The sequence below is a fragment of the Neofelis nebulosa genome, chromosome 5 (genome assembly GCF_028018385.1).
Source record: "Neofelis nebulosa isolate mNeoNeb1 chromosome 5, mNeoNeb1.pri, whole genome shotgun sequence".
Lineage (NCBI taxonomy): Eukaryota > Metazoa > Chordata > Mammalia > Carnivora > Felidae > Neofelis > Neofelis nebulosa.
This window is the reverse complement of record NC_080786.1, coordinates 7,224,105-7,245,028: the sequence shown is the minus strand read 5'-3', so window position 1 is coordinate 7,245,028 and position 20,924 is coordinate 7,224,105. Positions and strand designations below refer to the sequence as shown.

The following is a 20,924-nucleotide window of genomic DNA, read 5'->3' as shown; positions in this document are numbered from 1 at the left end:
ATCAGTGCAGAGTCTGATGCAGGGCTGGATCCCACGATCCTGGGGTCATGACCTGAGCTGAAATCAAGAGTCAGATGCTCAACCGACTAAGCCCCCCAGGAACCCCAGCACTGTATTCTTAATCTCCTTTCATGAAATTTTTTCAACATAGATATGCTATCGGCTTATGTACCGTGTGTGTGTCCACACCGTAGAATCGTCACCCCCTTGGAGGCATCGTCACCCCCACTGAGAATGCGTGGCATAGACCAGGAAATCAAAATGCTAAATTCAAATCCTGGCTTTGCCACATATGAGCTGGATGGCCTTGAGCAAGTTACATAACCTCTCCTCCCCTCAGTGTCCTCACCTGTTAGCGTTACAGCTGATTCTGGGGTCACTGGGTTACATGAGTTCACATCTGCTGTGCTGCATAAAGGTTTGCTGTGGTTATGCCCAAGCCCCCCCTCCTCCTACCGCCCCCCTCCCCCCCGCCACCAGCCCGTAGCAGAAAGTGGGAATATCCTAGACTAGCATTCAAGGCATAAGCATATCCTTACCTCCTTTTGCTGGGTCTCTCCCACAAAGCTTTATTCAGACCAAGTCTCCAGTCCTCACCTGTCTTGTGTGTCTGTGCCTATCACTGCCACGCTGTTCCCGCCAGCCTCACAGCCTCTCCACTATGGCTCTTGCCTGGAAGCCCGCCCAGCACCCTTATCCCTCTACCCAACAGAAAGCAGGCTACTGTTGTCAGTTACCGTCTCCACTGGAAGAGAAACTGAGGGTGATAAGGACTTGCAAGCGAGTGTAGGGAAGACAAATCTCTTTTTTTTCCCCTTAGTTTATTTATTTATTTTGAGGAGGGGGAGGGGCAGAGAGAATTTCCCAAGCAGGCTCCATACTGTCAGTACAGAGCCCGACGTGGGGCTCGATTTCAAGAGCCAAATTGTGAGATCACGACCTGAGCCAAAATCAAGAGTCGGACACTCAACTGACTGAGCCACCCAGGTGCCCCAAAAGGACAAATAATTCTTATCCTTCACTGGATTCTGCCGGTCTTCCCAGGGTCCCACCTGTAAGGTGTCTCAGAGGTCCCGTCCGAGTCACCGAAACTGTTGGGGAGGAGGAAAAATAATTTCCCCTCTACCCTTCTGAGTTCTTGGCTGAGGCCTCTGTAACAAACGACTACCAAAAGAAACGCAAATAGGTTATTAACATGTATGCATCGTATATACCTGGGGGGTAGGCAGGAAAAATGAGTGTCTCCTCAAGTTGGCTTAGAATTCAGGCTTAAACACCCGCTTAATAAGGAGAAGGCAGGGGTAAGCGTTCTTCTCTGGAGACAGTCAGTGATTTGGAGGAAAGATGGAAGGGTCTTTGGAAGAAGAGATGGGAGGGGTGACAGTTTGTGACCCAGTGTGTCCGGATGTGGTGGGGACTTCTAGTCTCCTCTCCTGTGACAAGTGTCAATGCTCCCCGGTGGGTGGTAGAAACTCCAGGGGCAACTGAGCTCCTTTTGGGGACTCTGAGTTCAGGCAGATCGGGAGGGTCAGAGACAGCCTCCCCCTGTATCTGCTCTTTCTCGAGCTCAAAATGATCAACACGTCAAAGTGGCACATTTGGTGACGTCACATTCTGCTGCTCTTCACAAGGAACAGCTCAGACAAGGGGGAGAAGCCAAAGGGTCTGTGAGAGGGAGGGGTGAAGACCGGCCCAAGGAATGGGGCAGCACAGTGGGGGAGCCCTGGGGAGGGGTGAGCAGGGGCCCAGGGAGAAACTGTCCAGCCTTTACCGAGGTCTGTGGAGGCGTGGCCCGTGCGGCAGGGCGGCTGGGGCTCTCCCGTGGCTCAGAGTGGACAGAGGAGGCAAAGCCCCAGCTGCACTTTCCTTGGCCCATTTCTCAGGGTGGTGCTTGCGGCCTCAGAGATGAGGTCACGTCTCCCTCAGGGCCACCGGGCAGGCTCGTTCGCCACTGGCCATAAAACAGCATGTTCTTCAAGCCCAGGGTTCCTCTCCCCTGGTGCAACCTCCTTCGTGTGCAAGCTGTGCGTGCGCGGCTACCACACGCGTCACCCTGTAGGATTGGGGAGGCGAAGGAACCGGCACAAAAAAGCATCCCACTTGCTGGGCCGTGACTCACGGTCCGGTCTGCTGCCAGCTCCTGTGGGACAGCGAAAGCCGTTGTGTTAGCGTCAAGGAGGTGGGCTGGCAGCCGGTCCCGCCAGCCGGGTGAGGTGTGAAGGGGAGCGCAGCCCCCACAGGCACTGGTGGGGAGGTGGTTAGAGCAGGGTGGGACCTCCGGAGGGGAAGGGGAAGGGGCAGGATCTTGCCCGGGCCATGCTTACTGGCCTGGGGCTGAAACTCCCAGTGAGCAGAACCCACAGAGGGGTCAGGCGCGCAGTTTGCATTTTGGAGGAGAATGGTCAACGGGGGCAAATGGCAAGAGGCGTGAGGGCCACCGATGCAGACCCTGGCTGGGGACAAAGACGCAGAGCATTGGATCGCAGAGGCGGTCACTGACGGGCGGTGGGAGAGGCTGTCCAGGAAGACGGGACAGTTGATGAGGATAACGGTGCAGTGGGTGAGGTTGTCCGGGAAGACTGTGTGACTGCAAGAGAGAGAGAGAGAGAGAGAGAGAGTCTTGGCAGGATCCCAGAGAGGGGCTCTCGGAGAAGCAGGAGGGGAGTCACAGGCAGGCGTAAGGGAGGCCGAAGCAGCTGGCCCCGCCGGGTGGTCCCTGAGACAGGTGGCTCTGGGGTGGGGATGAGGAAGGGCAGGCGTGGGAGTGGGGTGCCGCAGCCTCCTGGCCAGAGGGAAAGGAGGAAGGGAAACCGAGGCCGCAGACTTCCTCAAATGCCAGCAGGTCCGTCGCCCAGCCGGCAGAACCGCCGTCCCACCCACAGCTCGGTCCTGGGGTCCTGGCGGCCGGGACTGAGGAGGCCGGGTGGGGAGCACACAGCACAGCCCTGCCCGCAGAAAGACACAGCTCCGACGGCCACAGCAGTGCAGGGGCACAGGCTGCAAGATGGGCCGTGAGGAGTCAGGCAGGCCTCGGAGGAGTCCCCTGATCCTTTAATAAACGTGGCCCACAGGTGCCAGACCCCAGCCAGGCCCCAGGGGAGGGAGGGATCGGCAGTAGAATTTGCCTGGCAGGTGAGCCAGGCAGGTGGGCCCGGGCAGGCACCGGCTTCGAGCCAGGGCAGGCAGCGGGAGAGTAGTCCCGAGAGTCAGGCCCAGCTGTTCGCCGTCCGGCGGAACGGGGCGGGCTGTGGGAGACGGTGGGGACAGAGCCTGCCCCGGTTTGTGGGTGAAGCTTGTGCCCGGCACACATGCGCCTCCGGCTTGACCGTAGGGCCTAGGGAGGCCCTGAGTGCCTTGATGGAGGGAGGCGAGGGGAAAATAAATCAGAAGCCCCTACCAGGTGCCAGGCACTCACTAAGTGCCTTTTGTGCCAATGCGTCTCAGAAGCCATGCACTTGCCAATCTCCTAAGAATTTCATCAAAATGCAGCCTGATTCAGTGGCGGGGCCCGAGGTGCCACATGTCTGTAAGCTCCCGGTGCCTGGGGCCTCGCTTTGGAGAGAGAAGCTGTACTTCGTTTCATCCACACCCCAGGGCAGCCGGGTGAGTACCGTGGGCTCTCTTTTCACACCCAAGGAAACTGAAGTACAGTGGCTTTGGGTGGCTCACGAGACCTACACTGTTTCCTGTCCTCCCCGCCACAATGGGGGCAAATAACACAGCCCCCACACCATCACGTCCTCCAGTCCCCTGCTTTGTGTGTCCCCCCAGACTCAGTCCCCCAGGTTTGTGAATTCAGACCCTCCTGCCATCAGCTGGCCTCCAGCCTGGAGCTTCTGAGCTCGCCTGCGGCGGTATCTAAAGAAACCAGGCAGGCCTTGGAGTGAACCTCACAGGAAACCAGAGACTATTGGCTAACTTTGCAAATAAAGATGCCCTCGGCGGGGGGGCGTGTGGGAAGGGAAATACTCCGTGACAGACAGACGGAGGGACGGGGTGGCTGATTGTCACAATTGCCAAGTCCAGAAGTTCCCTTCCCAGGCCCAGCCCAGGTAGGAAACAGAGAACTGGCCAACACCTGTGGGCTCGCGGGTGGGGCACGGTGGTCAGAGGTCACCGTGGGTTACAGATGCTGGTTTTTGCTTTACGTGCTAAGAGGGACCACTTTCCGGAAGATGTTGCTGCCGAAGGGTCAAGGGGCTTGAAGGGTGGCGGGCAGCGTGTGATCAGACCATTTGGGACGCGCTCAACGCGGGGTGCGATTACAAGCATCAGCACTTACATGCCAGGGACGAGTAGACATTTCCCTGAAAACAAATGGCATCTGGATGAGAGTGAGGAATTATTAGGCGCTTTTTAAGGTAAATAGTAAGGAAGTTGTTATTTTGTATAAAAAGAGTTCTTATTCTTTTAGAGACTCATAGTTACCTGTTTATGGGTGAAATGCTATGATGCCTGGATCTGTTTTTAATTAATGTAGTAGGGTATGAAGTAGGATTGCATGGGATAGTGACCATGAGTTGCTTATTGAAGCTATGTGATGAGCCTGGGGGCTCTCTCCGCCTTTATGTAGGTTAGAAAAGTTTGTAATCAAAAATGTTTAATGTAGAATCTGCATTTTAGTTTTTATTTATTTTTTAATTTTTTTTCAATGTTTATTTATTTTTAGAGAGAGACAGAGCGCAAGCGGAAGGATGGGGGGCAGAGAGAGAGGGAGACACAGAATCCGAAGCAGGCTCCGGGCCCTGAGCTATCAGCACAGAACCCGATGCGGGGCTCGAACTCATGAGCTGAGCCCGAGTCAGATGCTTAACCGACTGAGCCACCTTGCATTTTAAATGTAAATATAACTATGCTTAATACGGATATAGGAATAGGCATGGACATTGGATGAGAAAGGGCAAAAAGCTAGCTGTGGTTGATTTCGGGAAGTTGGATGGTGGAAAGTTTGGTTCTGTCTTGTTTTTCCTTTTCTTCCTGTGCTTTTTGGGTGCCTCCTACATTTTTTTGTAAAGAGCACCACTGCATTTCCAGCGACAACCATTTTAATGAATAAATCGCTGACACAAATTCGATGTTCAATGCCGTTGTAATCACTCTGAGGACACGGCCTCAGAAGGTTCGTGCCGTGGGAAAACCGTCTCAGAAATTATGAGCGGACGCACATATGGGTGCAAGAGAGGAGGAAACACGTTGAGGTCCGGTTGACGACTGGCCGGACCCGTCACTTCTCATTACTTGACCTTTATCTCACAGGTTCTGTAGTCTGCGCTCTGTAGGTTGACAGCCGAGCTCAGAGAAAGTCTAGGGAGCTTTAGGATTTCCCCTCCTCCAGAAAAGTTCATTTTCTTTTTCAAATACGTTAAAGTTTATTTGTGTGTTTAGAGAGACAGAGAGTGCGCGAATGAGCAGGGGAGGGCCAGAAAGCGAGGGAGAGAGACCAAACTCCAAGCAGGCTCTGCACTGCCAGCACGGGAGCCCCACCAAGGCCTCGAACCCACAAACTCGGAGATCATGACCTGAGCCGAAGTCAAGAGTCTGACGCTTAATGGACTCAGCTGCGCAGGCGCCCCCCTTTTTCCAAGTACTTTCTTCTTGTTTTAAAATTTTATTTATTTTTGAGAGAGAGAGAGGGCACGTGCGCAAGCAGGGGAGGGGCAGAGAGAGAGGACAGACAGAGGATCCCAAGCAGGCTCTGCGCTGACAGCAGACAGCCCGGCGACGCGGGGGCTCAAACTCACGAACCGCGAGGTCATGACCTGAGCCGAAGTCAGACGCTCGAGCGGCTGAGCCACCAGGCGCCCCCTCAAATGCTTTACACAGAAAACTCAAGGTAGAAAACAACTTGACCCCAAAAGAAAGAAGAAGGTTGGATTGTGTGAGAAGCAGACGAGAAAGTTCCCTGGGGAAGCTTCTGCGGGGCAGGTCAGCCCATGCCCGGGGTTGCCTGGGAGGGGACTGGGCCCTGTAAGAGGACGCAGGCAGGAACTGGGCTGCTGAGCCTTGGGCACCACTGTTTGTCTGCCTGTCTGTCTGCATGTCCGTCTGTGTGTATGCACGCAAGTATGGTTCCATGTCTTTTGCCTGCCTCTTTGCTTGGCTTCATTTTCACGCAGGGAATCAGGGCAGGACGTGGCCCTTGCCCACCCCCCCAGGGAAGGGGGCACCGACTGTGTGTCAGCCACACGCCCAGCCATACCCTAGCCGGGCTCCACGGCCGTCACTCTCTGCTTCACAGTGGGTAGGAGAGGCAGTTGGGCTTTGGAAGCCCTGACTCTGCACCTGACCTTGCTAAGCCTCGAGTCCTGCTTTAAAATGAATACCAGCCATGAGCTGAGAATCGCTGAAGGCAAGTGACGGGTAGAGGTCGAATATCTGTATCAAGGGCAAGGTATATCCAGTTCTGACCACACCGTCTGGCCCGTATTTGGTGCTCAAGAAACAATATGGGTTGTCATTGTGGGAAGCCACGGATCGGAAAGTTTGTGCGCCTTAAGACCACTAAGCACGTTCAAATGAGGTTACGAGGGGCCGGGAAGAGGACGTATGCCAGAGCCCATCAGGTCAGAACCAGCATCCACTCCCCAACCCATCCTCCCCCAGTAGACCCCTCATCGCGCACCCCCGCCCCCCTCCCGCCCCGGGCCGGGTTGTAGAAAGGCAGCAGTATTGGGGAGGGCCCCACCAGAGACCCTGGCCTCAGAGACCGTCCATCTCAGGGTCTGGGCCATTCAGCTACCCCCTCCCCAGCTCAACCTCTGACCTGGAACAGAGGCCGCGGCTACCCGTTTTGTTCAGGCTCAAATATTTCCCGCTGAAGGTGTTCAGAGCCAGCACCCTCCGTGCACAAGCCAGACAGGGAGGCGGACTCCTGCTGTCCAACAACGGGTCACAGTTACGAAGAGGCACAGCCACGGTGGCACAGGCCAGGTCTCCGCTGCCTTTTCCGGGAACTTGCTCTCGTTCCCAGCAGCACAGTCCAGGGATTCCAAGGGCTTGCAACACTGGCTCTGCCCAGGAGGGCCAATGCTGGCGCTTCCGGCCGAGTCGTGATCCCGCCCGCCCTCCCTAGGGGCTCAGAAAGGCACTGGCTGCCGAGGGCTGGAATTCTCTCGGCCCTGCAGCCACACCTCCTCCTCCGGTCTGGCCAAAGAGCAACTATTTCGGATTATGAACCTTTGTAGGGAAGGAAACCTAGCTCGCGTCTCTTTAAATGTTTTTCTAAAGTATTTTTGCAGGCCCTCTTTGTCCTTTTCCTTAAACCTATGTTCCACGTCAAATACAGCACGCTCAAAGAACAGTGTGCAGGTTCACGACTTACAGATCAATCTCGCACCCAACCTGCAGCCAGGCAGCAGGAGAGACCCAGGCCGTCCCCCACCCAGCGGCCCCCCCTCACTTGCCTTCCTGACTGCCACCCTGCCCTCCCCAAAATCCCCACATCCTGATCGTGATGGCCATTGCTCCCTCACTCGTCCTTAGGGCTTTACCCACCTAGATGTGCATCCCTGCACAATATGCATTGCTGTTGCCCACTCCTGACCTTTATATGCACGGATTCACATAGTCGGTCTGCTCTGGAGTCTGCATTTTTAAAATGCATCCGTGCCGTGGGAGATGTGGATGAACGCGCGCAAGTGTTCGCGGTGGCGTTGTCCACAGAGACCTCGCCCTGCAAGCCAGCCAGGAGTACGACGGTGAGGTAGGTAATCGTGGACCGCTCCACGATTGCCTGCCTATACAGCAATGGCGATGAGCGGGCTTGACCCTAGGGAACATGCCTATGCTCAGTGCCTTCGGCTTCAGTGCCCCCCCCCACACCCGCCCCTGCTCCCCCCCTCCACCTTCGTTTACCTGGAAGATTGTCCCGGCTTCAAGACTCAGCTGAAACGATCCAGTCCCTGGGTCTCCTCCAGCTTTTCTTCTGATAGTCTGCTACTGAACAGTAACCGCAATTCCCAGAGACTGTATCTTAGCCACGTTTACCTCCATAGAATTTAGCACAGCACCTACTGTTGGGGAAATAAAATAAAAACTAAGATCTCCAACCCAGAAAAAACCTCTCACAGAGATAACAGAGAAAACACCGTTACTGTTAAACAGACAGGCCACCAGAATGTGATGGGCATCGCGGACAATCTGCTGAGAGACGGCAGAGATGGGGGGAGAGGGAATCTCACCCTTTCGTAGGGCCCAGCGGTTAGGATCCCTGTGGTGAGAGAGCACACCTAGTTCTCAGCCACACACTGTCATCCTAACTCTACCATGATAACTGAAGGGACGGTCTGTGATAGCTGGCTGGCTTCTTCCAGAGAAGAAATAGACTCCTATCTTTAAGACGGGAGGATTTTGGCAATTTGAAGCAGAAGGGCACCCACCCAAGTTAGGCTCCTACCCTTCCAGAGAAACTGGGAGACACAGGTGCTAATTCTTGATGTTTATATTTCCTTTTTTTTTTTTAAGTTTATTTATTTTGAGAGAGACAGAGACGGCGCGAGCGGGGGAGGGGCAGAGCGAGGGAGAGAGAGAAGCCCAAGCAGGCTTCGTGCTGTCAGCGTGGGGCCGGATGCGGGGCTTGAACCCATGAAACCACAAGATCATGACCTGGGCCGAAACCAGGAGTCAGGGCTCTACAGACTGAACCACCCAGGTGCCCCTTGATGTTTATATTTCAAAGAAAGGAGCCCCAGGCCCCTGAGAAAGATTCCTGGGACATAAAGCTGACAAAAGAAGTGATCACATTCCCAAAAGGACGCATGTCCTCATTTTAAAGAGAGGAGAAAACACTCCAGTGATGAGTTTCCTTTTGTTTTGTTTTTCTTTTTAATTTTTTTTGTGTTTTATTTTATATTTGAGAGAGATAGCGAGCACGAGCAGGGGAGGGGCAGAGAGACAGAAACGGAATCTGAAGCAGGCCCCAGGCTCTGAGCTGTCAGCACAGAACCCGACTTGGGGCTCAAACTCACGATCAGTGAGATCATGACCTGAGCCCAAGGCAGACGATCAGTCAGACGCTTAACTGACTGAGCCCCCCAGGCCCCCCCAGCGACGAATTTCCTAAAGCAAATGCCCTAGGAATGAGGAGGCAGAGAATCTCTTCCCTTATTTTCAGCAGGGAGAATTAAGCCTCTTATTTTGAATTTTTATTTGTCCTTGCAAAGATACATAATTAGCTTAGTTAATAATTTATTTAAAATCCGTCTCTTCCTCAATTACCAGAAAAAAGCCCTAAAACATTTCTTTTCAGAATTTCACAGTTTGGCAGGGACGAATAAATACCACAATGTGCTCGGAAGACGAAAGGAGAGGGCGGTGTGTCCAACCCAGAGCAAAAGCAGCTTCCGGAAAGGGGTGGCTCACCCAGGAGGCTCTCGCCTCCGGTCTGGCTTTCTCCTGTTGCTGCTTCTGACTTGGGGTGTTTCGCCCGTGCAAACGCTAGAGGGCGGGTAAGGCCCTGTGGTCGCAGGTATATTGGTTGCCGAGGTGTAGACAGGCGCTCTGTTTACTTGCACGGGGGACGGGCTGCGAGGTGCAGAATGTGCCCTTCTAGCTCCTTGGCGTGCAGTTCAAGGCCCTTCCACCTGTCCTTCTTTTGCCCTCTCATCCTTACCTCTCCCTGCATCCCGCAGGGTGTCTCTTACAAAATCAGCTGTCCTTGTAAGTGGGAAAACCATCAGGACCTGGGAAAACCCTGTGCCTAAGCGGCCAGGGGTGTGGGCTTGGGGGCCACACTGGAAACCTTCCTTTGTAGGCCAAGGTGAAGATTTGTCAGGGCTGAAATCGACTGATCCAGATGGAACCTCATCTGAACTCGGGCAGGCTGTGAGCCCAGAAGCGTCATGTTCCCTGGGCAGGTCACTGAAGAGTCACTTCTCGTGACACTAAGCCGTGCTTTTACCGCCCCAGGACGCATGTCGTGCTTAAAGACTATTTCCTTCTGTTTGGTCCTTGTCGGAAAATTAAACACGCCAGAAGATCTGGCGTTGCGTTTTGTGAACTACATCCGTGTCACCGTGTGTTTGAAGGCAGGAAATGAGCTGAGCCTACAGCCTTCAGCCTCCTCTTCTCCAGAGAAAAGGACTCCAAATTTCCTTGCCACCATTGATGAGAGCTAGATTCGGGGGTCTGGCCGTGAGGACTCCCTAGTTGTGGCTGGAGAGGAAATGTCCCCGCCTTCTTCATTTCCTGACTGCCTGCCTTTTGCCTGACGGTCAGACTACCGGGTTCTGAGCCCTGAGGGGAGAGGCCCGGGGAAAGTGTTCAGACTCGCATCGTGGACGGTCTTCTTTGGCAGGGGAGGGAGGGGGCTGTGTCTCCTATTTCTCGTTCCAACTCTAGAGAAGTGGCCCACAATAGCCTGCACACTCCTCCTCCAAGAGGGAAAGCCTGGGGGCGAGGCGGAAGCATGGCTCTGTGGAGAGGTACACCTGGTTCTGCTGTTCCCTGGACAAGCTTCCCCGATCTCCCGGAGCCTCTGCTGGTTCATTTGTGCAGGAGGGACAACCATCGCATGTGGGCCTGCAGACAGAATCGAAGAGGGGCTTGTGTATGGAGTGTGCTAGTCCGTGGGCACCGAAGAAGGACAGCCTCCTCTCCTTCCACAGCGGGCTCTCCGAGGATAACTTCAGGCTCTGGAACATTCTCAGGCTCAATGGCATCCCCACAAAGAACGACGGGGTCAGGGCTCTAGCAATCTGTACTTTCCTCTAATTCCCTTTGGTTCAAAAGAACAAAAATGATGGGGCACCTGGGTGGCTCAGTCGGTTAAGTGTCCCGCTTCGACTCGGGTCATGATCTCACGGTCCACGGGTTCGAGCCCCGAATCGGGCTCTGTGCTGACAGCACAGGGCCTGGAGCCTGCTTCCCATTCTGTGTCTCCCTCTCTGTCTGCCCCTCCCCAGCTCTCACTGTCTCTCTCTCTCTCTCTCTCTCTCTCTCTCTCTCAAAAAAGTAAACAAACATTAAAAAAGAAAATTAAACCACAATTTTATCGGCATTTAGACGGAGCCTCTAACCCGGTCTTCACTCAGGGGCCTAAAAAGCCATCAGCGGAGACCCCAGAGGGAAAACCACCAACTGGCCAAGGAACATAAAACACAAGAAGACGCACAAGATCCAGCAGGCAGTAAGCAGGATGTGAAGGCAAAAGACGGGGGAAGCGGCCCGAAAAGGATGTGGGACTGAAGAGGAAAGTGGACTTGGGCCACTTAAATGGAAAGGGAAGTAGAGAACAGGGAAGCTGATTGGAAACACTGGGTAAATGATGACCCCAAAAAAGTTAAAAAATAAATGAGCAGGCCTGAGAAAAGGAAGTGGGCCAGAGTTGGAGGGGGGGAGGGGGGGGGCGGGCAGCAGGGCAGGATCGGAGAGGGAGTGAGTTTATACTTGGGTGGGAAACGCATGTGCGCTCAAACTCTGCTTCTGGGTTCAGCACAGACTCCTGCAGCTGGACAGCATTTAGCAAAACCTTGGCTTACGGGAAGAGAGGGCGAGGAGGCCTGAGAACGGCCGGGAGGGGTTGTGTGCTTGCTGGCCACAGCCCTCAGCGGGTGCTTCACCCCAACACCTATCCTTCCTCTCGCACCCCCATCTGTATGACACCCGGCTGATGAGGCCCCGCAGAGAAAGCTTATCTGCTTGGATCCCTCACTCGGTTCCTGGTGGCCTCGGGGGCCTGGAAAGCCCGTGTCCGGCCCATCAGACCCCCGGCGGCCCTTCAACCTGCCCCGGAGACCACCCTCGAGGACTGCCCCCAGCTTTAAGCTCATCTCCCAGTCCTGGGACATGTCAGAAGCTCCAGGAGTTAGAGGATCCACCTTTCCCAAAAAGTTCTCTCCCTTGATAAGGCTACCAAATTCAGAGGAACATTCAATGCACGAGGCATCCACTAAGCGCTCAGAGTTCAAGCAAGGGCCGCTGGCCTGGGATCAGGAAAGACACTTGTGTGCCCTGTCGGCACGTCTGGGAACCAGACAATTAAAAGGCCACCGTCATTACCAGTCCCACAGGGCAATTTGGAATGAAGGTCTAGGATACAATACTTGTATTCCTACAAGTATTCCTGCGGCATTGGCTGTGTGCCAGGCCCCTCCCTCGGTTGAACACTGGTCCACAGAGCTGAAGGAGACACCGGTCCTGGCTCAGGAACTCCCAGTCTCGGGCAGGACAGACAGGCTGGCCGCGTGTGAGCCCCCACTGCAGCCGTGCCACAGGCCAGCTGTGTGGCCTTGAGCAAGTTACTTGCCTTCTCCGAGTACATCTACTTGTCCATAGAGATCGTTATCCTTTTACGTGCCGGCTCCCGTTTATTGAGCATGAACCACAGGCCTACCCATATTAGACTGTCTGCTTACTTATTTCATTTTCCATGTAACTCGTATTTTTGTTCATTTTTAAAATGTCAAGGGAATTAAATGAAAATTTCCCCCACACAGGTAATATGTGTTTAGCAATGAGCCCAAGAACTGAGTAAAAATTCAGTAAAGGCTTGTTTACTCTCCCCTTTGCCCTCTCCCCCCAGAAAATCTGAAAAGAAAATACCTGTTATTTCAGGGGAAAAAAAAATAAAAAGAACTTTACAGATGGGATATCCACAACGCCTAGGGTGGGAGTGAGCAGCACAATAGTTCACGGGAGACCCGGATGGTTGCAGAGGTCCAAAGTGCTTCTGTTTCCTCACCACATGCATTTATTTGAGTGCCTGCTGTATGCAACACACTGTGCCGGGCGCAATCCTCGGAATGGCGCTGTGGGCAGACGTGAGAATGAGTCCCAGTCTTGCAGATGAGGGACGTCAGACTCAGAGGTTCCAAGTTCATTCGAGGTCACTTGGCCAGAGGGCAGACGTGAGATTCAGCCAAGGGAGAGCCCGAGCCTGCCCACCTCCCCGCTGTCCCTCCTCGGTGACCCAGGGACTCCTGCTCGATTTAGAGGAGATCCCTGTGGACAGGGCACAGTGCCAAGGGTGGAAATTAAGCCTATTTCATGCAGATTTGGCAAAATCAGGCCAACCCACCAGCACAGTTTCTGGGCTGCAGGCCCCAGCACAGGCACGAAGAGATGCCACACAGTCTCATTGTCCTTGGCCTCCTGTCAAGGCCAGCTTCGCCAGCTCCTTTCCCTGGGGGAGAAGGGGGAAGGCAGAGGGTCGTAGCTCCAGCATCCCTGACTTACGACCACTGAGGGCTTGACTCATTCGCTCCTACACGGCTGCACGTCTGGAAAGACGTTCAGCAAGCCACCTGCACGCAGGTAGGAATTTCCCTGTCTCCCCATATCTCCGCTCGAGCCATTTCAACCTGACATTTGTGTAGCTCACAAAGGGTAGCATCTCAGCCATTTTCTGTGGTTGAACTTAAACATTATTTTTGTTTAAGTTTATTTATTTTGAGAGAGTGAGAGAGCGCACGCAGGAGGGGCAGAGACAGAGGGAGAAAGACAATCCCCAATGGGCTCTGTGCTGACAGCGTGGGGCTCGATCCCACAAACCCATGAGCCCATGACCTGAGTCGAAATCAAGATTCAGACGCTCACAGCGCCTGGGTGGCCCAGTCGGTTGGGAGTCTGACTTTTGGTTCCAGCTCAGGTCATGATCTTGCAGTCCCTGAGTTCGAGCCTCACACCAGGCTCTGCGCTGACAGTACAGAGCCCACTTGGGATTCTCTCTCCCTTTCTCTTTGCTTCTCCCGTGCTCGCTCGCTCATGCTGTCTCTCAAAATAAATGAATAAAAACTTTAAAAAAAGAGAGAGAGATGCTCGACTGACTGAGCCGCCCAATCACTGCTAAATTTAAACGTTATTGATTAAGGTCACAGCCAGAGATTTGTCTCTGAGAAAAGGGTATTGGCTGCTGAAAGCCAGGAACGCATACACTCTCCCTGGAGATGCTGGGAACGTCAGCCCAGGCTGAGAGGGCCCAGGGCAGAAAGGCTTAACCCACTTCGTCTCAGAAGAATCTGGATAAGATGCAAAGATGGGCCAGAACACAAAGTGGAGGCTGCGAGGGCGGGCCCTCACTTTGAAAGAGACACAGTCTGGGCAAAACCAGTGTGAAAAGGAGGCAGCAGGGTGTGGACACTCCCTTGGTTAAAAAGTGCGAAGTTTGCTTTTGGTTGTGGTGGGGAGGGAGGCAGTGACAACCAGGAGGCGTGCTATGAACATGCTTAGGGTTTCTCAGGGGCCCGTCTGTGGCATCACAAGGAAGAGAAGGAGGCCTCCGAGGGCCAGGGGGAAAGGGGAGCCCTTGCAGCCTCTGGAGTGAATAACAAGCGAGCCCTGGCTAGGTAGGAGGGGGAGGAATGTGAAGTGTGACTTCCCAACCTGTGCAGAAACGTCTTCTCCTTCTATTTTTGTTCTGAAGGAAGCGGGGATTAAGAATCATGGGGAAGACCAGGCCAAAGTGAGGGCAGGGCTGGTAATTATGGGGTGAATTCGCCACCCGGGCTCAGCACAGCAGGCTACTGGAGCACGGTCCCCCAGACAGGCTCCGCACCCCTTTCATGACCCTGTGATGGCAGTGGTGGCACCCTCTTCACTTGACCTTGAGGGGTGGCCGTCTGTGGCTGTCTGCTTAGAACTAAAGCATTTCCGACTTTTGGTGCTAACCCCAGAAAAGTCCTGGGCAAACGGAGACGAGGCAGTCACTCTAGAGTGTATGACTCTGTCTTATCCCTTCAGGAAGAGAAGGGCCTGTTGGTTCCAAAAGGAAGGGGAAGAGAAAGGGATCTCAAAAACAAAGATGAGGGGCTCTGCGTACAGGTCTGCTCAAGGCTCTGGAGAGTATCTGAGACCTCTCTCTTCAGTCTTGGCTTCCTATGGGACAAACTGGGGTCCAGAGGGTGGAGGGGTGGGGATAAGGAAGGAAGCAGAGAATCGCTTCGGGGAAGTTTGGACTACAAGTGTGAATTATGGCTACACCCCCACCATACTACCCCCTGTTCTCCACACCCATAGTCCTCTCTCCCACTATTGACACCCTGGTCAACCTTTTGGATAGACGTTTGAAGATCCAAGAAGAAAAGATCTGCCTCAAGTTTTAAAAGGTCTAGGTTCAAACGTTAGCTGAGCCGTTCACTGCACAGCTCTGAACAAGTCCCTGATCCTCTCAGACTGGGAAGTATATCAGTTAGGCGCCCGACGGATACTTGTTTCTTTCAGCCTGCCCATGTGTGGGGCCAGCTAGAATCCCAACTGTTTCTCTGAGAACTAATACTGTTATTTGTTTTCCTCCCTGATCCAGGCCGTCGCCATGCCCACCCACTCCCCCAAATCAACTTTGGAATACTTTGAGTACGATGAGTCGGCCGAAGCCTGTGATATGGGGGACGTTGTGGCCTTCGGGACCGTCTTCCTGTCCGTACTTTACTCCCTTGTTTTTGCCTTTGGCCTGGTGGGAAATTTGCTGGTAGTGTTTGCCCTCACCAACAGCCGGAAGCCCAAGAGTATCACCGACATTTACCTCCTGAACCTGGCCTTGTCGGATCTGCTCTTTGTAGCCACGTTGCCTTTCTGGACTCACTACCTGATGAGCGAGCAAGGCCTTCACAACGCCGTGTGCAAACTGTCTACTGCTTTCTTCTTCATCGGCTTTTTTGGAGGCATATTCTTCATCACCATCATCAGCATCGACAGGTACCGGGCCATCGTCCTGGCCGCCAACTCCATGAACACCCGGACCGTGCAGCATGGCGTCACCATCAGCCTGGGCGTCTGGGCGGCAGCCATCTTGGTGGCAGCACCTCAGTTCATGTTCACAAAACAAAAAGAAAACGAGTGCCTTGGTGACTACCCTGAGGTCCTGCAGGACCTCTGGCCCGTTCTCCGCAACGTGGAGGCAAATTTGCTTGGTTTCCTACTCCCCCTGCTCGTTATGAGCTACTGTTACTTCAGAATCATGCGGACACTGTTTTCCTGCAAGAACCACAAGAAAGCCAAAGCCATTAAGCTGATCTTCCTGGTGATCGTCGTGTTTTTTCTCTTCTGGACACCCTACAACATCATGATTTTTTTAGAGACGCTTAATCTCTATGACTTCTTTCCCAATTGTGACATGAAGAAGGATCTGAGGTTGGCCCTCAGTGTGACTGAGACAATTGCATTCACCCACTGTTGCCTCAACCCCTTTATCTATGCGTTTGCTGGAGAGAAGTTCAGAAGATACCTTTACCACCTGTACAGAAAATGCCTGGCCGTCCTGTGTGGTCATCCTGTCCACGTCGGTTTCTCCCCGTCTGAATCACAAACGAGCAAGCGGGAAAGCATTCTGAGCAGTAATTTTACTCACCACACCAGTGATGGGGATGCGTCCATCCTTCTCTGAGGGGATCCCCAGAGCCTTGCCCCTCTAGAGAGCCCGGAGTTCCCAAGCCTGCCACTGAATAATGAAGACAGATTTTTTGTTTGTTTCTTACATGCAAGACATGACGGACCGAATCCTCCAAAACAACCCTGAAGCGTTTCTGAGCATCGTGCCCAAAATTTGAGGGATAAGGGGTAGGCACGTCTCTAACTGCAAATGTCAGAGCTTTCTGTTCACAAAGGACAAAAGCTCAACTCGCTGTAGCTTAGCTAAAGAGGAGGCGGGGAGGATTATTCACATGGTAGTGTGAGCAAGAGAGTGGCTGAGCCCTCAGAGTATGTAGAAACTAGGGCTTGAGTCCAGCTAGAATTTTCCTCTCTAGGGCTCTCAAATCTCTGAGTGGTGACAGAGCTCCCAGACACAGCTTAGCCAACAGAGTGGGACTGAGAACCACTCCTCGTTGGTCCCAAGGTTAAAATTCCCAGGGAAGGGCTCTCATTGGCCGAGTTTGAATCAGATGCCCCTCCCTGGACCAGGTTGTGGTATTCACGCGGGGGAGAATAGATAAGATGGAGGCGTCCATTCCAATCTCATGGTTAGAGGTGCAGGAAGAAATATGTCCAAGAAGCTGGGGGCGGGGGGGGGGGGGGGGGCGGTACTATTTTGACCCAATGGAACATGAGCTGCCCACCTACCTTCCCATGTATCTGGCCCAGCCTCCTCACTGATCACACCAGCCAGCACGCACTGCCAGCCTGCTCTTCCTTAAACCCTTCTCTATCATGCCTCCAGACCCGCGAAGGCAGTCCAGTGTCCCCTGCATCCAGTCCGAGACCCTCCATCATGTGGTCCCACCAACAGGTTCTCCATTTCGTCCCCTTCCCCAAAGAATCCAGCCTCTCGGCCAACCGGATCTCTTCCATCACGCATCCTCACCTGCTCCTGGGTGCAGGGAGATGAAGAGAAGGCACCCTGACCCAAACTGACAAGGGATGGTTTCCAATCCCACCTTTGTCACTTGCCAGCTGGGTAGCTCGGGGCCAGCCCAGCTTCAGCTTCCTTATCTGTACAATGGAAACCATGGTGCTTTTCACATAGCGAGCCTCCTTCCCGGCACGAGAAACCAGCCACCAGCCCTTGCAGGTGCCACACCTCTTCTCTGGTTTCCAGACCTCGGCTTTCCCCCTACCTGGTGCACCGCTTACACGGCAAACCTGCCTTGAATATCCCTTTCCGGTCGCCTCACGGCAAACCCCTGCCCATCCGGAGAGAACCCCCATCCTTCATTCCAACTTGGAGAGCCAAGGTCACAGACACTTTCACGTGCTTAGAGCTGAAAGCATCACGTGCAGACCCTTTCGTAATCTATTTGTCTCTTAACATCAGACCCCAAACGGTTCTCGGTTTCTATGTAGTTTTGTGCTGTTTGCTTTAGAAGGCTCTGCCAGGCTGTGCGCTGGTCGAAGGCAACTGACTCATCTCTGTATTTCTGACACATCCTTGGGAGTCACCATGTTGGTTCAGTCGGTGATAGAATGAATCGTGTTGCAGCAAGATCACGTCTCCCGCTTTGCTCACCATTGTCCTGTTGATAAACATTCCGCTTGTTGCCAGTATTTTGCAAATATATATTTCACAGCACTTCAGTCCGTGTAATTTCCTCTCTCCTCTTCGGTTATTTCCTTTGGATGGATTCCTCCATCATGGGGATAACTGGGTCGAAGGGCACAGCAAGGTTTTGGCTTTTTTTTTTTTTTAATTTATTTTTTTTAAGGTTTTGGCTTTGACCCATAACACGGGAAATCGGTTTATTACAAAATCTTAATTGAGCATGTATGGCACGCAACATGTAAGCTCGGATCCTGAGCGGCCCCAAAGGTAAGTGAGACCAGGCCTCTGCCCTTCGTCACTTAACATTCAAGTGCAGAACAGAGAAGTGAACAAGAAAAAACATTTTGCATGAATTGGTAACACAAGAGCCGTCTGACCTGAGTCTTTAAGGGTGAGGAGCTCTCCAGGCAACGGAGGGGATGGCATTCTAGGCTCAGTGAATGGCATATGGAAAGGAGGTGTGTGAGGGCATGGGGATCTTAACATGAGAAAAGCATGTGAATTTCGAAAGGCATTCGGAGCAGAGTGGGTGGGGAGAGTCTTCTGGAACATTGGCTCAAAACAACTAACAAGAGGGGCGTATTCTCCCCAGGCTGTCCACAAGTTTTCTCTACTGTTACTTGAACCTCATTGCAACCTTCGGGTCATAAAACTTTCAATGAAACTTTAACTTGTTTCTGGACTCCCACGAAAAGAGAGAAACATTCTTCTGGCTTGAGAAGTAAAAGTGGAGAGACAAACACTTTCATGTCTAAATGAACATTCAATTAGTATCCTAAGAAACGGTCGCTCATCCATTTTGCTGAATAAGACAGAATAGGGAGAAAATAGGGAAGTTCACTGAAAACCCTAAATAGCAATGATGTTGGTGTGTAAATAAAGGAAAGCACATTTGAAAAAGACAGTTGGCCCTAACAGCACAGCTGCGGCAAACCCACGACTGCTTCTGAGCTCTGGGCTTCCCCAAAGTGGAGGGAAATGGTGGACCCCAAAGGCAGAGAGACATCTGTGACTGAGTCCCAACATATTAACTCTGTCACCTTGGGCAAGTTACTTGACATCTCTGAGGCTCAGCTTCCTCATCTGAGAGAGAAGAATAAAAGTGGGGCTCACCTCCTCGGATTATCATGAGGATTTCGTAGGATTGCCTCCACAACGCACACAGTGCATGCCTAGCAGAGCAAACTCAAATAAATGGTGGTGACTGTTATTTTTTACCTTCTTCTTCTTATTAGATTGAACCTTTCCCAGTGAAGAAACTCATGCTATCTTGTCCGTGCCTCCTTGCTCTCCTGAGTCCCAGAATCACAGAATTTTAGGTGCAAGTAAGGGGCAGGAGACCCAGAGAGGGCCCGGGGCTGGTCCAAGAGGTAGATCTCTTGAATCCAAGTCTATGGATTTTTTTCCCCATCTCAATAACAATACGGACCAATCCTATGATAACTGTAGTTAACAATACTGTGCTGCATATTTGAAAGTTGCTACGAGAGATTGAGTTGCTAATAAGATTTTTAAAGTTCTGATCACACGCACAACGTTATAACTGTGTGAGGTGATAAATGTCTTCACTAACTTTATTGTGGTAATCACTCTGGAATATATTTGTGTATAAAATCACTATTTTGCACACCTTAAACTTACAGAATGTCATCTATCAATTATACCTCAATAGAGCTGGAAAAAGATACAGACCAACCCTGCCTCCAAGAGCAGAGAACACAGGTGGGCATGCAAAAGAAAAAAAAAAGAAAAATCCAGAAGGAAGGTCTACAGGTGGATGACTGAGGCAGGGAGGGGAGATCTGCCCTCCAGAATGCCGAGTTTAACAGAATCAACCCACTCACAATGACCGGTGCAGCCTGGGTGGGGCAGCTTTTGGTGACAGCTGTTCTGTGACATCAGTATCTCTAATGACGATGGTCACCAGACAGCGGCTTCTCAGCCAGGATCCCCAGGGGCAAATCTAACAGCAGAATCTGGGTGGTAGACAGAGCCTCCGCTGAGAAGGGCCACTGTCCAGGGATGGCAATCCACTGTGTCTGCAGTATATACAGGTCAGGTGAGCTTCCCATCGTCTCTCTCCGAGAGTCTACCCCTGAGCACCCAGGGAGAGAATTCACCTCTGGCCCCGCGAGGCCAACAACTGCACACGGGGACATGGCAACTTGACTGAGAGGTCCACCTTGGGAACCACCTGATCCCTAGATGATGTCTCATTAATGCCCTCCAAGTTAGGGTAGTCTGTCCCAACTGAGAAGTTAACTTTCTTCTCCACCCACACCCCACTCCCCTGGCCCACAGGGAGCACTTTGGTTTCAACATGACTTGTAATGTCGTTTGCTTGACTAGCTAAGTTGGCAACCCTATGGTGGGCCACCCGCAAGTGGTATTATGGGAGAGCGGGCGACAAAAGTATTTCTTAGCAAATGAGGACATACCCAGTTTCTCTTCAAGACACCCTCCATCCATAGGAGGGCCAAGTCGTTTTCTCAAGGATACGGGCGCCACGTTTCCATTTCTGTTGAATAAGACAGCTGTTAGGCAACAGCCACCGTTGTTCCTCCACAGACACACCCAGACGCTCGAGAAACCACAAAACATGCTCAGCAGGAAAATTACTCTTTGACTCTGTATTTCCTCCTTTATTTAGGTAGGAACAAAAATACATTTTAATTTGCATTTGAGTACTCGGTTTTAAGAGTGTTCCATTTTCAATGTGTTTGTTTTATATTCTTTATGACTTTTTTCTGGACGTAAGAGAAATGCCTGGTCACAGAAAATACAAAACAATAAATGAATAAAAAGTTAGAATTACACAATATTTGCGGGGTGCCTGGGTGGCTCAGTCGGTTAAGCGTCCGACCTCCGTTCAGGTCAAGATCTCACGGTTCGTGAGTTCAAGCCCCAAGTCGATCTCTGTGCTGACAGCTCAGAGCCTGGAGCCTGCTTCCGATTCTGTGTGTCCCTCTCTCTCTCTGTTCCTCTCCCACTTGCACTCTGTCTCTCTCTCTCTCTC

General features: G+C 52.5%; 1 protein-coding gene and 2 long non-coding RNA genes across 6 annotated transcripts; 1 reads left to right on the top strand and 2 right to left on the bottom strand.

The window, feature by feature from the left end:
* Positions 1–529: 529 nt before the first annotated feature.
* Positions 530–7,046, bottom strand: LOC131511624 (uncharacterized). The gene is made up of 3 exons (XR_009261625.1): positions 6,764–7,046; positions 2,449–2,587; positions 530–2,140 (listed from the first exon to the last, which is right to left on the bottom strand). It is a non-coding gene; the product is annotated as an uncharacterized LOC131511624 (long non-coding RNA).
* On the top strand, positions 2,888–17,938 carry CX3CR1 (C-X3-C motif chemokine receptor 1). Of its 4 annotated transcripts, none has more exons than XM_058729464.1 (2): positions 2,888–3,603; positions 15,239–17,938. In XM_058729464.1, the coding sequence occupies exons 1-2, from the start codon at positions 3,358–3,360 to the stop codon at positions 16,316–16,318; spliced, it is 1,326 nt and encodes a 441-aa protein (XP_058585447.1). In that variant the 5' UTR covers positions 2,888–3,357; the 3' UTR covers positions 16,319–17,938. The 4 variants fall into 4 exon arrangements, with proteins under 4 accessions (XP_058585447.1, XP_058585448.1, XP_058585449.1 ...); XM_058729465.1 differs by lacking the exon at positions 2,888–3,603 and adding an exon at positions 3,935–4,052; XM_058729466.1 differs by lacking the exon at positions 2,888–3,603 and adding an exon at positions 4,059–4,361.
* LOC131511625 (uncharacterized) lies at positions 17,662–20,467 on the bottom strand. Its single transcript, XR_009261626.1, has 2 exons — positions 20,347–20,467; positions 17,662–19,947 (listed from the first exon to the last, which is right to left on the bottom strand). It is a non-coding gene; the product is annotated as an uncharacterized LOC131511625 (long non-coding RNA).
* Positions 20,468–20,924: the final 457 nt, after the last annotated feature.

Excerpts from the sequence above, each read along its gene's own strand:
- CX3CR1 (XM_058729464.1), top strand. The coding sequence starts at position 3,358 with ATGGAGGGAGGCGAGGGGAAAATAAATCAGAAGCCCCTACCAGGTGCC. Across the intron at positions 3,604-15,238 it reads CCACACCCCAGGGCAGCCGG|GCCGTCGCCATGCCCACCCA; the intron begins GTGAGTACCGTG and ends TCCCTGATCCAG.